General features: G+C 44.2%; 1 protein-coding gene across 1 annotated transcript in view; it reads left to right on the top strand.

Moving 5' to 3' along the window:
• The window catches only part of UST (uronyl 2-sulfotransferase), a 294,693-nt gene extending 281,571 nt beyond the window's left edge, over positions 1-13,122 (top strand). Inside the window, exon 8 of the mRNA XM_044247116.1 lies at positions 10,189-13,122. Coding sequence (XP_044103051.1) covers positions 10,189-10,472 — 284 coding nt within the window. The 3' untranslated portion in view covers positions 10,473-13,122. The remainder of the gene's footprint in view (positions 1-10,188) is intronic.
• The last annotated feature ends 3,958 nt before the right edge of the window (positions 13,123-17,080 follow it).

Raw genomic sequence — 17,080 nt, 5'->3', positions numbered from 1 at the left:
ATTCATTTCCGGCGGACGGGCTGGGAGGGGCCGCTTGTGTTTCAACGGTGGGGCCTCTCTGCAGAATTCAGGAAGTGGGTTTACTCTATCTGTGGCAAATATCAAGTTCACACGGTTTCCAGAGCAGCCAGCTCAATGGGAGGCTCTGCGGGAGTGGCCCTGGGTGGGCACCCACCGTGCTATCCCCATGCCCCTCAGCCCCTGGCTCGCCGCACCTGACCGTGGCCTTCCTCATACCTGTCACCTGAGAACGCACGCTTCAGCCCCCGTGTGCAGGGCATTTCTGAATGTCCTCTAAACTTGAGATTAGGAAACCATCCATCCGTGTTTTAGACAGAGGACTGCTTCCAATAGAAGGGCGTCTGGGGTGATTACCCCTCTGTTACCCCTAAGCTGAAGAGCTGATGCCTATCTTTTGATGATGCTTGTTTTTTGGTTTTGGGGTTTTGTTTTGTTTTGTTTGTTTTGTTTTGTTTTGTTTTGTTTTGTTTTGTTTTCCCAGTGGTAAAATTTGGCTCCACTTCTGGTTGTTGCTTAACTCGTTTGCATTTCTTGCACCTAACCTCTGCTGGACCAGGCTCAAACAGGGCCAGATTGATGGGGAAAGGGCCCTTTGGTCGGCATAGAGTGAGCCTTCCCTTGGATCAAGGGAAGGAATGCCCACACCAGCTTAGTATCAGAACAGACTGCAAGCCCGTGGTGAGTTTTGGGTATTTTGCATATAGTTAACCATGCTGGAGGTCATGAAGTGAGGCCTCTGTCCTCCAGTGCAGCAGCTGGGTTTACACAGTATTTCCAGATTGTTTATTTTGGCCCAGAGCCAGGGCTACATCGTTTTTCCATTATGCCTGTTTGACAGATGAAGAGAGGTGGGAAGAGAGACTTCAGGGGGCAGGTCTGTGATTTCCTTTTTATTTACATTAGAGGGACTTTTGAGAGTTCTGAAGATTATGAACCAGTCCAAACATAATGTCAAGGCAGCAGAGGTAGAGAGAGCCGCTGCCTTTGCAAAAATGTCCAGATCTCAGGCAGGCAGGCAAAATCTGTCTGTGACCTCAGCTTGAGGCCCTACTGGGGGCACTGTGCCTGTCACTCCTCAGTCTTGCATATAGATGGGCTACTGGTAAATTATATTTATCATCACATCCAAAAGTTAAACTCCTAGTATTTGTTTAGGAGTGCCTTGGGAGGGGCAGCAAGTTGGGAAGCTGGGCCTCAATGCCTTCAGTGGCATATGGTTCTGTGTAGACGGGTGCAATTGGTGCAGAGTGTGGGTGTGTGTGTCCAGGGGCACCATAGAACATTTTCTTTGCCGTCTATTCCCTGAGACACCAGCTTTCTGGAGAAGCCCACTGCCCCACCCCCATGGCCTGCCCTACGTTCTTCCACCAGGGAGCATTCAAAGTGGTCACAGAGCCCATGTTCAGATCATATCCATAGCAAAGCCATTGGAACGTGGGTCAAGTGCATGGGCTCTGAATATCTTACTTCTAAGTGAAACATTTTCTTTCACAAATGGAGAATCAGCACCAAAAAAGGACCCAAAATGATGGCAATCGGAGTAATCAAACAGTATCAATATAGTAAAATTAGGTCACATGGATGTCTTGTTGCTCCAGTAGTGTTTGGGTTTCTTTACTTAGTGACTGTAGTAAATAATACATGTGACATATATTCATGAGCTACAAGGTTGTGATTGTATTATATGTTCCTATATAGGTGTTTATGTTTATGGCAGATGCCCCTTATCACAGTATTCCTGAAGCTTCCATAAGTATATATAAGCCACTGTCACCATAATAGAGCGTTCTCCGATAAAGTGTCTAAGAAAAGCAACTACCCCTACCTCGCCAGAGCACCCTGTGATCCCGAACCCCTGTATCAGCCCATCCTAAAGAAATCTGATTTCTAGACATGGAAAGTTTGCTCATGAAGGACACTCAACTATTGAAAGAATTTAGCAAAAACAACACAGGTACAGTCAAAACCAAAATTTGCCCTTTGGGTTAATCCAGTCTTACAGATGGATTTAACATACAGCTTTCAAGTCAACAAACCTTTATTGACGGTCGTTATGTGCCAGGCGTGGAGCTGGGTGCTAGAGAGCTGAAAAATGAAAAAGACACAGTCTCTTTCAGTCTGCAGACATTTCTGCTGGCTTGCAAGTTTCTCACCAGATCCCCCCAGACTTACCAAAGCTTAGACTTAGAACACTCAAGCCCTTCTTTTCAACCCATCCCCTTAATGCCAGAATACACACAGGGCAAGGAGAAGTGGGTGGTTATAGATTTCCACTCAATTTGGAAATGAACAGCCAGTGATGGAGCAAAAAGGCACTGGGCTGGGAATCAGAAAGCCTGCTTTCTAGTCTCAGGACAGTCACTTACTGGTCAGACAAACAAGCAACCTTGTGACCTCTCAAGCCCTCGGGATACGTAGGAAAATTGGGTTGCTCTGAGGGCTGTGTGAGGCAATGAAAGGCCATGGGAAAACACGCAAATCCACGGAGCTCTATGCAGAGAAGGGCACGCTATTCAGATAAGCTGTGGGGAGACACTGAGATAGGGGTAGGTTGGTCCTCTTTATGTCACTATCTGTAAAGCTTTAATAATGCGGAAAGCTCACTCAACTCAGCCGTCTCCCTACTGACCTCAGTATTGTCTTGGATTTTTTTCTCTACTGGCATTGGATAACCAACTATAACTTTATGTTATCAGGGGTCAGCGGTATAAAAAGACCCACATTCAGGGCCATAGTAACTCTGTAGGGGTCTCTATGAATTCTCAGAGAAAGTAGAGTCTGGGAGCCAAGCAAAGTCTGTCCCCACCTAGTCCTGACTCTGGGGTGACTTCAGTGTCTATGAGGAAAAACAATCTTTATTCTGCTCTTGAAATAAAAAGGTCAGAGATTGGTTTTGGTTGATTGGTTGGTTGGTTGGTTTTCCAACCAACCAATGCCCACTTTGAGGAAATCTTCTGCAGTTAAGAAAATAATTAAGGGGAGTCTTTGGCCACACCCTTAAAGTAAATAAGAAAAATGGAAACAAAAATCAAAAACATCCTAAAACCACAGCTTCTCTTTGCCAAAACATATTGATTAATTAAAGTATAGGAACAGAAAAACACGACTTGGCCAGCGCTATCATTCCAAAAAGGCAACTGGACTGTAAAACTAAACACAAAATTATAGACCCCAGCGGGAGATGAAAAATCCCAGATGTGAGGTAGGCTGCTTCCTGCTAAGGACCCAGCATTCATGGGTCTCTTGGGCATTTTCTATTAAGAATATTCAGATATTGCCTTTGTTCCCACTTGGCTATGTCTGCACCTCACAGGCACAGCCAAGCCTTCTTCGGGTCTGATAAAACCCCCTTCCTTCTGTTGGCTTCTTTCACTCGCTCAGGGAGCATGGATACAGGGCGCTGTGTGTCCCTAGGTCTGAGCTGTGGAAGTACAAAGACAGATGGGGGCCACCCCTCTCCTGAGCAGTCTCAGCATAACAAGCTCCATCAGGAGAACAGCTAGATGAAATGGTATGGATGTTAGGGCAAAAAGTCCAGGGAACATTTTTTAAAAGTTTCATAGTTCCTCAGAGGCCTCCTAAGAATTTTCCCCTCTTTTGGCTGAAACACACACACACACAAACCTATCCCTTACCCTCAGACTTGAGCAGATCTTCATGATCAAATAGTCAAAGAGTAGTTATGAGAGGCCCAGCTCCCCCAGAGTATTGCGGAGACAAGCACATGAGGCTGGGTCTCTCCGCAGGGTATTTCTGACCAAGGAAAGGAAAGGCTGACACCATCGAACCAACCAGAATGAAATGCCCCATTCACTCCCAACATGAGCAGGCTCCCGAGGAGGGATTCTCCCCTAAGACCCTGAGCCCCATTCAGCCATAAACGATGTGAGGAGTCAAGAGGCTGGATGCAATCATCAAACTGTCCAGACCCAATTGCTGGCTTTTCCAGTTACCAGCTGTGTGAACTTAAGTTACTAAATTCCAACGTCACATCTATAAAATGGTGATAATAGAAGAGCCTCCCTCGTTGGGGTTTTTGTAAGGACCAAGCACATGTTAGAATTCTCACATTCTTCACGCTGAGAAAGCTCTCTCAAAAATGCCTATTGGTGACGATGCTCATAATGATAAAGTCCCATTCACTGCTCATAACTCCCATGTCTGGTGCAATAAGTTTATTCAATAAATAGTTGCAGGGGGAAAAAAAAAGAAGGATGGCCATATTGGACACAGGAATGAGGACTCCTTGAAGCCTTCCTTTTGACCTAGAGCACTTGCTTCCTAGGTTCATGAGAGTCAGAATTTCAAAACCTTTAAAGCAGAAGCATAAACCCCAAACTTTTATAGCAGCCAAGGAGGTAACTGTCAAGAAGGAACTGGCATTTGGGGTCTGGAACAAAATGAAGAACACTGTTCTCTCTCTTGGGGAAGGAGGTGGGCAGCCATACTTAGCTCTAGAAGAATATTGCCTCACTTTGATGGAAGCCAGAGAGCCAGACTTCCATGTGAAATAGACCAAGTCTTACAACAACTAAGTCAATTTCTTAAAAAAAATACCTCACAGGCCAAATAACACAGCCTTCCCGTCAGATCTCGGGCTGCCTTTTTGCTGTGGCTGCTTTAATAAAAGGAGCCCTGAATTTGTCTCCTCCCTCTGAAATGTCCACCAGTGGGGACCAGATACATGGGCCCTGTGAAGTCATCTCTCAGTTCCTGCTAGTGTTCAAAGGATGCTCATGGGTAGGTCTTCACTTCTTGATGGTTACAGTCGCCAGTGTATGCCCACCTAATGAGGGCTACTTGACTTCCCAAAGGATGCTAATAGTAAGTATAGATTTTTAAAGCATGATTGTTTTGTGGCCGAAAGAAGAACAGTCTCCAAAAAAAATCCTAACAACTTCCTCTAGAACTGCTATGATGGCAATCTGGAGAGAGGCTGATTCCACAGTTCACGTAGCTTTGTTTTGTTTGGAGGGAAAGTCTGGCATTTTGCAAAAATGTGGGACACTTAGCAATGGAATGACTTTTCCATAGCACTGATTACTGTACAGCGAGGCACATAACCATATGTCTTTGAAATGTGATTTTAAAAATTCTCGACTGTAACAGGGCAAACTTCCCTGTAGTCTTTCCATGGGAAGGTGATAATTTTCTACAGGCTCATGAAGGCTTCACTGGTTATGGCCCAGTATTAGTGGAAACCTCAACATGAATGGAGGTCCAGGCTCAGATTCCAGCTCTGTCGATGACTTACTAGCTGTGTGACCCTGGGCAAGTCATTTAAGCAACCAGACCTTTTACCTCTCCCATCTGCAAAATTGGGGGTCAGAACACCTCAGAGGGCTACTGAAAATATTAAATACAATAACATGCCTATGGGCACCCTCCAAACCTCTAATAGGTATCCATGTCATTGTTGTTTGAGTCTGACCTTTGCTTCTCCTCTCACAAAACAAAGCTCTTAATTCTGACCATGACACCATCCTCTGGAAGTATCGCTAACCTTCCTTTGAAATTTGACAGCTCTGTGGAAAACAAAAGGGAGGGGAGCTGTAATCATTTCATATAAACTTTTGGTTTTGTGTCTACAGTGGTATGAAAACTAAGGGTAGAGGGTTGGCTGACACCACCAGAGAGTAAGGAAGGGGGAGGAGAGGGAGGCTAAGCCAGCATCCAGGAACACTGACATTGAAAGGACAGGCAAGGAAAGAGGTCGGGCCATGGGCGGTGGGGGGTTGAAAGGGAGCAATCAGAAGGAGACTAGGACACCATCGTGCTCATTCGATGTAGCCATTCCTGTAAAAATACACCACAAGGGATCAGGATTAGCTGGGACTGTCACCATCGCTGGCCACATCAGCTAATTAATGATGTAGATACACCCTGGTTCTTTCCCCTTGTGCTTGAATGATACACTGTTACTTCTGACAGTTAATCTGCTCTGCCCATGCACCAAATGGCCCATTGTCATCTCTAGAGGAAAGCATGCAGGGCAGAGAGTTTGGCTGTGATGAACGAGGAGTAGCTTTATAGCAACTGACCCAATTACCTAATCCTAATCGAAGAAGGAAATGTGTAACTCCTTTAAGCTATCCTGTTTTTAAATCTTCCAACATTTTACTGGTTTGATGTTAATAACCCTTTATAGCAAGTCAACATTTTACATCCCAATTTATCTTGAAGACTCGTCTAAGAAGTTACCTGGTTCTAGGATAAAAATTCGGTGGACACTTTTCTTGGATGGTTTTGTGGTCAGTGATTACACTTGATGGGTATTATTTTTAGGAAAATTGTGTTTCAACCCTGCAATAGAACAGATCCCACATGACTTATTTACAAAGATGTAGGCTCCGCAATGCTAACTCCCTTGGGTCTGCCCCCAGGACAGGGTAGGAGGGCCTCCTGTTTAAGTTCCAGGCACTGTTAGCCCCTCTCTTTTCATAAAATGTAAATACAAGGCCTTCTGTCTTTGCTGTTGCAACGTATATGACTACAGACCGGACCAGCAGGTAAAATAACTAACTCCACTATTTATCATTATACCAGGGCTTGTACTTACTAGAATGAACAAGATATATGAAAGATTGTAGAAGGAAATGTAGTCTTGATTTCTTGATTTCTTTAAGAAATGATTTCCTGAAGTCAGGGATCCTTAACAGATCCATAAAGGCCTACGATACTCATATGTGAGCCTACCCGTCTTCCCGTGCATGAGCTTTCCTCAGGTTTTCAGGAGGGTTAAAAACCTCTACTTTGGAATATATTCCCAGATCAAGCTTGAGTTGAGCACCTGGGATAAGCCATTTTTCTCTGTCACCCAGAAATCTCATAGCAGAACATACGCAAAGGGTGTTATTAAAACAATGCTGACTTTGTCACAGTTTTTTTTTTCTTATGAAAATTCACACAAGATATTTCTCTATGTTTTATAACTAGGAGTAGATGGCAATAGATTATTTTGAATGAAGAGCAGTTCACAATGTTAAATTCTCTGTTGGTTGTTAGAAAGTTTAGGGCCAAACTCTCAACCCACTTCCTGCCCAAGTGCTTAGGACTTCACAATGTGCATATGATGATACTTTTTAAAAAAGGTTTTATTTATTTATGAGAGAGAGCATGTGCGTGTGCAGGCAAGATAGAGAGCACGAAGCATTGGGAGGCAGAGGAAGCAGGAGAAGCAGACTCCCTGCTGAGCAGGGAGCCCCGCTCTGGGGCTTGATCCCAGGATCCTGGGATCAAGACCGGAGCTGAAGGCAGATGCTTCCCTGACTAAGCCACCCAGGCACCCAGATTTTATGTTACTTGATGTTGGGGTTTGGGGGACTAATAAATAACACCCATGTCCTCCAGCCTGGGTTCTTAACTAATAGAGAAATAGACACGAGAGACAGGTGGAGATCCAAACGTTAGCTTTATTCCCAGCTCAAGCTAGGTGTGAGAAAGCAGCCATGTGTGAGAAGTGGGCTGGTCATATTCATCCTGACTTAGACAAACTTGCCCACCAAGTCACAGGCGTGGTTAGAAGCCCTCACCTTCTCTGCAGGAAGGGGTGAGGGGTTGGCAGACGGACACACTCTTTCCAGAGGGGATGGTCTCTCAACCCCTTCTCCAAAATGCAGAGATACCCCTCTGGCCCTGGTACCTGGCCCACCTCCCTGAAAGAGGGGCTGGGGAAAGAAGCAGGAGCAGTACTCTAGGAAGATCCTTCCAGATAGGGAGGTGGAAGCCATTACCCCAATGCCGAACTTCCTTCTGACCTTTATTCTCCCTTTGCCCAGTGTCCTTAGCTATTTAGCTCTTTGCAGCAGATATATTTTTGTAAAGTTTTTTACATTCTCTTTGGACCAGGTTGGCCCATATAAGTTAACTAAAATTTATTTGAAAATCACAGGAATCCTAATATTTTTTGTGGTATGAAATAAGAAAAGGCCACAAAATTTAGAGTGCTTCAAGAGGAAGGAATTGTAGGAGTCTGGAAATAAGTGAATTATGTTTCTTGCGCCTTTCAATGTTGAACTTTAAATTCTTGTGCTTGCCTGTCTTTAATACCAGTTTTTTAAACTCTGTGTTTTAAAAACCCAAAGGGATATGCATATTAACATGACTCACCTCAGATTAGCTGTAGTTAATATCTGCAAAGAAGATAGATAGATGTTACATCATAAACCTATTTTAGAAGAGACTATGCCAAATTCTTCAGCCAAGATTCTAGAACTGATATATCCAAACGTGTACTGTACCTTGCAAGACACTCAATTGGAAAAGCAATACCCTTATTTCAATGAGGCCATTATTCTTCTGCGAATTTTATTAGAATTGCTCTTGGAGGCTTCAGAAAGTATCTCGAGCAGTCAAACGTGGTGACAGAAAGTTTTAATTAAAAATAAGTTGATAAGAGAAAATATCATGGCAAGTATTCATAATCTTGGGTTTGGCAATGATTTCTTTACTATAATACCAAAAATATAGGTAACAAAAGAAAAAATAAATTAGTCTTCATTAAAATCAAAAACTTTTGTTCATCCAAGTTAACTATCAAGAGACTGAACAGACAACCTACAATCGTCCCCTCTGGAGGGGACAACCTCCCGAGGAAATATTTGCAAATCATCTCCCGCTATCTATGCAGACAGCCTATCCAGAACATGCAAAGAACTATAACTCCACAATGAAAATATAAACAATCTAATGCCAGAATAGGGACAGGAGTTAAATACAACATTCTTCAAAGAAGATGTACAAATGACCAACAAGCACATGAAAAGATGCTCTGTGTCATTAGTTGTTAGTGGAATGAAAATCAAAACCACAGTGAGATATCAATTCACACTTAGTGGGATGGCTGTAATTTTTAAAATTAAAATGACAATTATAGAAGAAGATTTGGGAAAATTGGAGTCTTCGTACATTGCCAGCAGGCACGTAAAGTGATTCAACCACCGAGGAAAACCGCTTGGTGGTCTTTAAGAGTTTAACAGAGAATTACCATAAGCCTGCAATTCCACTCCCAGATATATGCCCAAAAGAATGGCAGTCAGGGACACAAACAAGTACTTGTATACAAATGTTCACAGCAGCACTCTTCACAATAGCCAAAAAGTAGAAACAACCCAAGTGTCCATCAATGGATTGATGGATAAACAGTGGCTTATCCATACAATGGATGAATACCGTTCATTCATTGAAAGGAATGAAATACTGATAACTATACAGTGTGGTTGAACCTTGAAAAGTTGAAAAACCTATGCTACCTGAAAAAGCCAGACACAGAAGGGCATACTGTATGGTTCCATTTATATGGGGTACCTAAAAAAGGCAAATGCAGAGAGAGTAGATTAGAGGTTACTTGGGGAAGGTTATAGGGAGTTTAGTGTGTGCAGACTTTCTGTTTGGAGCAATGAAACAATCTTGGAACCAGTGATGATTGCACAACATTATGAATGCAATTAATACCACTAAAATGTACATTTTAATAGAGTTAATGCTTTATTATATATGTATATATATAACATTTTTGTTAGGCATTACATGTAAAATATATAGAACATTGTATATAGTCATTAATATAAAACTTAGCAGATTTTAGTTTTAACTGACCACAACTTTAAAAGCATTAAAAATTTATAACCGTTAACATTGTGTTTTAAGGACTCTACCAGTTCTTCCTCTATTTTTCTTGACAAATGCCCTGTTGAAAGAATGAAATGCAAATAGATTTTATATCAAGTTATGCTCTCAATAATGTATGTTAATACTGTAAAAGAAAAAGAAAAGAAAACAAGATGATTAAAAAGTGGTGAGAGCTTTTTGCTGTGCTTCCTCCTGAAAGTAAAGCCCTTGATGTGTGTAACAGGAAGTCAAAAGGGAAACCGGGTAGATTTTGCTGTTTAGAATTGAATAATGGTCAAATTACATAGTTCACATCCCGTGCAAAGAGACATTCAGATCACTTATGTTTCGTCAACCAATGTTGTTATTAACACCTAGGATATGGGGAAATCTTTCTAAATAGTGTGGGGAACCCATTTTTCCCTTCTATTCTTTGCACTCAAATTTCATTCTCTAGAGCTGCCAGAATTAGGCACATAATGCACGGCTTCATCCTTCTTCCTTTTGAGCGAAAGCATTAGAGACAACTGCTCATGTGCAACCCCGCTTCTTTTCCAGAGCATAGGAAGCTTGGAAATATGACTGTGACCGTGAAGAAGACTGTCCCCTCCCCCGAGGCCGTGCAGATTCTCTACCAGCGAATGAGATACGAGTATGAGTTCTACCACTATGTCAAAGAGCAGTTCCACCTGCTGAAGCGCAAGTTTGGACTGAAGTCCCACGTCAGCAGCCCCCCTCTGAGGCCCCAGTTCTTTATTCCAACTCCACCAGAAACCGAGGAGCCAGTCGATGACGAGGACCAAGATGACGAGAAGTGGCTAGAAGATATTTATAAGAGGTGATGCCAGCAGTGTGTTGCCTCCACTGGCCATGTCTCCCTTTTCCAGAAAGTTCTTTTGTCGGGGGGGAAATCCTTAAGGGACTAAATGGATGCTCGGCTGCATTAAAAAGAGCAAAACATTCCCACATGTTGGGGTCACGGGGAGATGCCCGGTTTTGCGGGTCTTGTCTAGCGGCGTTGTGTCTTCCTGGCCCTTGGGTCCTTTCCCAGGTACACTAGATGGCACCATCACGGGGCATCCCATCATAACATAGCTATTCCCTCTAGCATAATGAGAGGAGGGGGAGAAATAGAGCCCATAGCCCAGTAACTTATCATTTGTAAAATGACTTGTAAAAATATTACCTCAGTGGTAGGAAACATCCAGACATACCTATTTCGATAGAAATACAAAACCACTTCAGAGACCAGCGAATCCACTCTAGAAGGATCTAAGAGGAGAAAAGATAAGATTGGGAAGGACCTCAAAAGGGAGGATTCCCCCTGTATGAGTAGTTTCCACCCCCATGGGTAGAATTCCGCCTCTGGTCCATCTCAGGGGACACTTTCACCAAGAGCAGTGTACTTATCTCTGAAAGAACGAGTCAGCTGGGGCCACTTTCAACCCATCCAGAGCCTTGAATACCTTTCAAGGTCAAGGAACACGGCAAGCTCCATTGAGACTCTCTTTCCAAGCACCATTCTGACAGATTTCCAAGTAGCGTAGCAGGGAAAAGAATTTGTTTGCCGTGTAAGGAAGAGTGTAGGCGAGACAGACCAACACTGGGGGTCACAGGACATCAGCTAAATGGTCTGGGTGTGTTCTTTGCACCCACTATGAAACATGTCTCTCCCCAGCATTGCTTTCACTGGAAACCCAGAAACAGTTAAGCTCTGGCATTTGAGGGCTGTGGACAGAAGTTCTAAGCCTGACCACAGATGCTGCATAATCTACCAGGCACACCCCTGACCCAGTTGGGTCCCACAGTCACAGGCATCTTTCACCTTTGGTCCCTTGAGAGGTACCTGGTTTGGGTAAAAAAGGGGTCCTGAGTTCTACACAGGCTGTTGTGAAACTGCAGTCCCATTTCTTATGGAAGCAGCTCTTTCCTGAGAACCTTAGTAAGACAGCAAGAAGAGAAGAAGCCAGAGCTTCTGGTAAGCAACGGCCTGGCCAGCTCTCTGAGTAGGTGTCTACCCACCAAGTGGTCTTCCACATAGCTGTTGGGCAGTTCCTTTCCTCCAAATTTCCCTTCTCCCCATTTCTCTACCAACATCTGCCACCTCTTTGCGATCTCGTGGGTCTTCAGATTCCAAAATGTTTTCATCTTCAACGGCTGCCTCCTCCCCAGCCCTGGATATACATACATTCCTGGCTGGATAACTGACAGCCAAGCAAGAAGCAGGGGTGCAGGTGGCGATGGGAGGCAGGATACTTGGGTCAGATTTTGTCTCCTTTGTGTTTTTTCCCCTAGAGCCAGCCCTCTCAGCCCTAGCAAAGTGTGAGTCGGGAACACTTAACAGTAAATAAGACTGACTTTACACAAGCTACACATTTTCTACTTTGGAGAAACCAACAAGTCTCTCTAGAGTTTTTTCTTCATTCACTAAAACTGGGAGGTTGCCAAGATAGAAAGCAAGTCCTTTGGGACCTGTCAAGTGAGCAGTAAAGCTACTTAATCGTGAGATGCACAGTGAAGGCTGGGACCACAAAGGCACCAAACCCAGCACTTGGCCACTGGTGGGCTCCTTTCTGCCTCAGAGAACTGGGGCAGAGTCATGCTTGAGAAAAATGTTCTTAGAAGAGGAAATATCCTTTGTCCTGTGGAGAGAGACAAGGGCCCTACCATTAGGCCTACCTTAAAAAGCAACACAGAGAACAGCTGTCCTGTTAAAAACAAAAACAGGAATGACTGCCTGGTACAGGGTGAGGCATTTCTATGAAATTGCATCTAGAGAATGATAATTACTGGTTTACACACAGTGCAACTTGACTCCCTGAACATAAAATCGAATCGGCTTCGTGGTCTGTGTCTTTGTCAGAACATCAGGACCATTGGCCATCTTAACAAGTCTTCATTCGCTTGGGAGTTCCCACGAGCCCTTCCACCTGGGTGAGGCATTTATGGCCAGCAGCGCTCCTGATAACATCCCGGCAAAAGAAGCTGACGGATTCACTTGTAGGGCCTTACTGTTACTTTGTCCCAACAAATAGCCTCTAAGTCCTAAAAGTCAAGGCACTCATCACTTTATTGGCACACATGACATTTCTTTGGCCCTGAGCCCAACGCAGTCTGTACTTCATGAAATATATTGTACATTTTACATAGTTTAATTTAAAAAAAAAATACATTTTAAGCTGGTTGATCTTTGACTGCCTTATTTATTATAACCTTTCAGCACATTCCAAGGTTTTAGTTACTCAGGAAGGAGTTAATTAAAATGATTTTTATTTTGGTCTGATGGATGTTTTTTAAAAGGAAAATTATTATGAACCTTCAGCCTACTTTCCTGGAGTGCCGTAAAAGTGCTTGTAAATCTCTCTCTCTCTCTCTCTTTTTTTTTTTTAAGAAGAAGAAAGAAAAAAATGGTGTTTGACATGGATGGAAATTCAAAAATATATATGGAACTGAAACATTAGCTTAGCTAAAATAAAAGCAATCTGTGTTTGAGATGAAGTGTTCCTTAACTTATTCATTATCCGTATAAATAAATGAATATAAATAAGTTGAAATTTTTTTTCCCCTTTCTGTTGATAGCTGGAAATAAAGTGCCTCCCGTTCTTCACAGCACCCTCTCCCTTCTTCATGGGCCAGACTTTTTCCATCAAGGTGTGACTTTTTTAGAAAGATGTATTTTTTTTAAGACCATAAATTATATTCTTATAATTGGATGACACCAAAAAAACTGGCTGAAAAAATGAACTAGACGTGAGGCCTTCATTCATCTGGGTGTGTGTATACAACCCAGAGCAGCTGACTTTACCCCCACGTGCCCTGGTCGGTTTGGTGTCAGGTGGTTCAGCAGAAGCCTCGGGCCCCTGATGGCGGGGTTCTCTGCGGCACACAGCCGAGGAAGGATAAGCCACAGCATGCCTCTTAGCATGCACTCTGGTCTCTTTATCCGACATGTAGAGCCTCAAAACCTGGGTGATTCTCACCTCCCAAGCAAGCACTTTTGATCCAGAAACACTCTCCCTGTGAAATGTCATAGCTGCATCAAAATGGACTTGCAGGGGGCGCCTGGGTGGCTCAGGGGTTTAGGGCCTCTGCCTTCGGCTCAGGTCATGATCCCAGGGTCCTGGGATTGAGCCCCACTTTGGACTCTCTGCTCAGCAGGGAGCCTGCTTCCTCCTCTCCTCTCTCTCTTTCTCTGCCTGCCTCTCTACCTGCTTGTGATCTCTGTCTATCAAATAAATAAATAAAATCTTAAAAAAAAAAAAATGGACTTGCAGGGCCACCTGGGTGGCTCAGTCGGTTAAGTGTCTGCCTTTGGCTCAGGTCATTATCCTGGGGATCCTGGAATGGAGTCCTGCATGGGGCTTCTTGCTCAGGAGGGAGTCTGCTTTTCCCTCTCCCTCTGCCCCTGCTCGTGTGCTCTCTCTCAGTGTCTCTGTCTTGCTCATTCACTCTCTCTCTCAAGTAAATAAAATGTTTTGAAAAGGGGGGAGGGACTTGGAGAGAATCAGGGACTCCCCAAGCTTTCTAGCTGTCAGACACCACGTGCCAACTACATGTGGCTATTCTGTAAAAGGAAAGAATCGGGATCTTGGTGCTAGATGAAAGAAAAATCTATTTCGGTAATAAGCTGCTTTAAGGAAGAGTCTGAATCTCAACAGGTGACAAGTGGTTACATTTATCATTTAATTTGTTCTGTAACTTGGTCACATGATATTTTACCCCAAGTGATATTTATTTTTTTTTAAAGAAACAACTTTTGCCTTCTTTTTCTTTTTTTAAGATTTTACTTATTTATTTGACAGAGAGAGACAGAGTGAGGGAACACAAGCAGGGGGAGTGGGAGAGGGAGAGGGAGAAGCAGACTTCCCGCTGAGCAGGGAGCCCGAGGTGGGGCTTAATCCCAAGACCCTGGGATCCTGACCTGAACTGAAGGCAGATGTTTAATGACTGAACCACCCAGGTGCCCCCCTGAGTGATCTTAAAAGACAAAAGTACTGAACAAACCCAGGTCATACCCGCCCACCAAGTTGTTGTTTGGTCTGAAATTCTTCATAAATGTGCTGTCACCTACAAGTTCAGCCAGTGAACTATTTGACTTGAAGTTTGGGGCAAATGGTAGGATTTCTCAGAAGGCAGAGCAACGATCCGTAAGCGTACAGAACAATTGTTCTGTGGGTCAAAATTATGAAATTCTCTTTAAGTAAAAGTAAAGAGGATTTATTTTACTAAAATAACTTGCTTCACATCGGGTGATGAGGCAAATAATTTTTTTTTTAAGTATGTTGAATATCCTCCAAAAGAAAAGCTTGTTTTAGGCTAAAACCAATATTAAAAGTCTGTTAAGAGAAACACATAGAACTTCTTTCACAGGAAAGTCCTCGTGGCAGAGCTCAGTGTGTTAGGGCCATAGACTGGCTTAAACAACAGACGTTTATTTTCTCACACTTCCGGAGGCTAGAAGTCTGAGATAAAAATGTCAGCAACTTTGATTTTTCCCAAGGCCTCTCTCTTTGGCCTGTACCTGGGCATCTTCTCCTTCTGTCTTCGCATAGACTCACCTGTGTGCACCTTCATGTCTGTGCCCAAATTCTCCTTCTAGTAAAGACACCAAACAAATCGGATTATCACCCAGCCTAATTCCTCCATTTTAACTCGATTAGCCCATTAGAGATCCTATGTCCAAATATAGTCACATTTTGAGGGGCTGGGTGTTAGGACGTCAACATATGACTCTGGTCATATGTCAGTTCCTCTCAGAACACCCAGATGATAGCAGAAAAGCTAGAGCAGAGCAACTAACTGGGAGAGAAGTGAGCCTCAAATCACAGACCCCCTCTGACTGCAGTGGGACTCAGCAGTCATTGGGCCCTTGTCCTTATTTCATACATAAGGAATGGAAGGTCCAGATGCATACAAGACACAAATACAGCACATGCTGACTTTTTCTATTGAGGCTTTAACTTTCAAATATCAAACAAATCAAAACTTTAAAATGATGAGGTCGCCAAAGTCCCTTTGCTGACCTAAACCCAGGATGGGAAGGATAAGGCACCTTCGGCTTCATTCTCTACCCCTGCCACAGGACACCACCCCCCGTGAGGCTCTCCTGGACGTGGGGCTCTCTTCCACAGAGGGACGCTCCAATCACTTAAGTCCTCAGAGACAGATGTCGAAATAAACCTGTTTCATTTTAGATGTTTCTGTCTACTCAAAGGATTTGGGCCACATGTTGCCCCTCTCAGATTATAGAGTTTTAGTTCTCTTCAAAAGCAAAATGAAGATTCGCATTCTACTTCCTGTAAAGAGTTTCAGAAGGACCTGCCTCAAAAATAAAGTCAAATACAGCCCGTAAAACCAGTGGCAGGCGAGTGCAGACTTGCCCCTGGGACCCTGAGAGAGTACCCAGGCCCTGAGCCCTCCCCAGCCGCTCCCCGCACCTGCCCACTCCTTCACGCACTAGAGAATTCCTTTCTGCATAGGGCAGGCTTGGCTCACAGTTCCCGACACTTCTGGTTCCCAAGGCCCATGGGTGTTCATGGGTCACAGAATTGTGAACTGACCCCTTGTGCACTTTGGCTTTCAACTTGTCAACATGGGGATTCCCTTTAAAAAAAAAAAAAAAAGGAAGGGAAGAAAAATCACCATGCAAGGAAAAATGTGAGCTAAGTTTTTCCTTTGGAATCTTGGCATGTGAGTTCAGCTATCTTCAATCTGGCCTTCGCCAGACTGTGTATGCTTGGAGCAGGCACGGAGCAATCCGCCTTCCGCCGCGCAGCCAGAACATTCAGACTTGACCTGTAACACGCCTCCTGTCCCGGACGTGAGCAGAGACAGCCGGGAGGTCAGCCCCTGCAGTTGCAGCATGGGGCTGCGGGATGCCGGTCGAGAAGCCACTAGAACCCGGAAGCAGAGCGGCTGGCTGGCTCAGGCAGAGGCTGCACACCAGCCAAGTCTCCGAGTTCACCTCCCAGCTGCTCTGTTTCACTGGGCGCTGGAGTCAATCCCTTGACCTCTCCCTGCCTGAAGTCAGCCCAGCTGGAAAATAGGAGGGCCACTGAAACCCAAGAGTTGCTTCTGGGATGAACTCTATCCCCACCCCACTTCACCCCCATATGCTAAGAGAGACTAAGAGCCACAGTCCTTTTGGGGCTGAGGAATATTTGTTCTCTCCACAAAATGCTCTGTCCTCAGCAAGAGAGCCTAGAGTTACACATAAGTCTAGATCCATCCATACCCCCAATCCCTCATGTCTGCACGTGGGGCACCTAACCTATGAATGAGTCTGTGGAGAGCAGCACTTCAAAAATGTGAGTGGAGCTGGTAGGACTAGGCACAGTCAAGGACCTTGTCTGTGGGTATTCTTATCCTGTGCCATTATCCAAGACAAACCACTTTACGGATTTCTAGTTTTCTCCAACACTCTCTTTGGGAGGAGTTTGCCCAGCTGTGC

This window comes from Neovison vison, chromosome 1 (assembly GCF_020171115.1).
Source record: "Neovison vison isolate M4711 chromosome 1, ASM_NN_V1, whole genome shotgun sequence".
NCBI lineage: Eukaryota > Metazoa > Chordata > Mammalia > Carnivora > Mustelidae > Neogale > Neogale vison.
The sequence above is the reverse complement of the archived record's forward strand: the minus strand, read 5'-3'. Positions and strand labels throughout refer to the sequence as shown.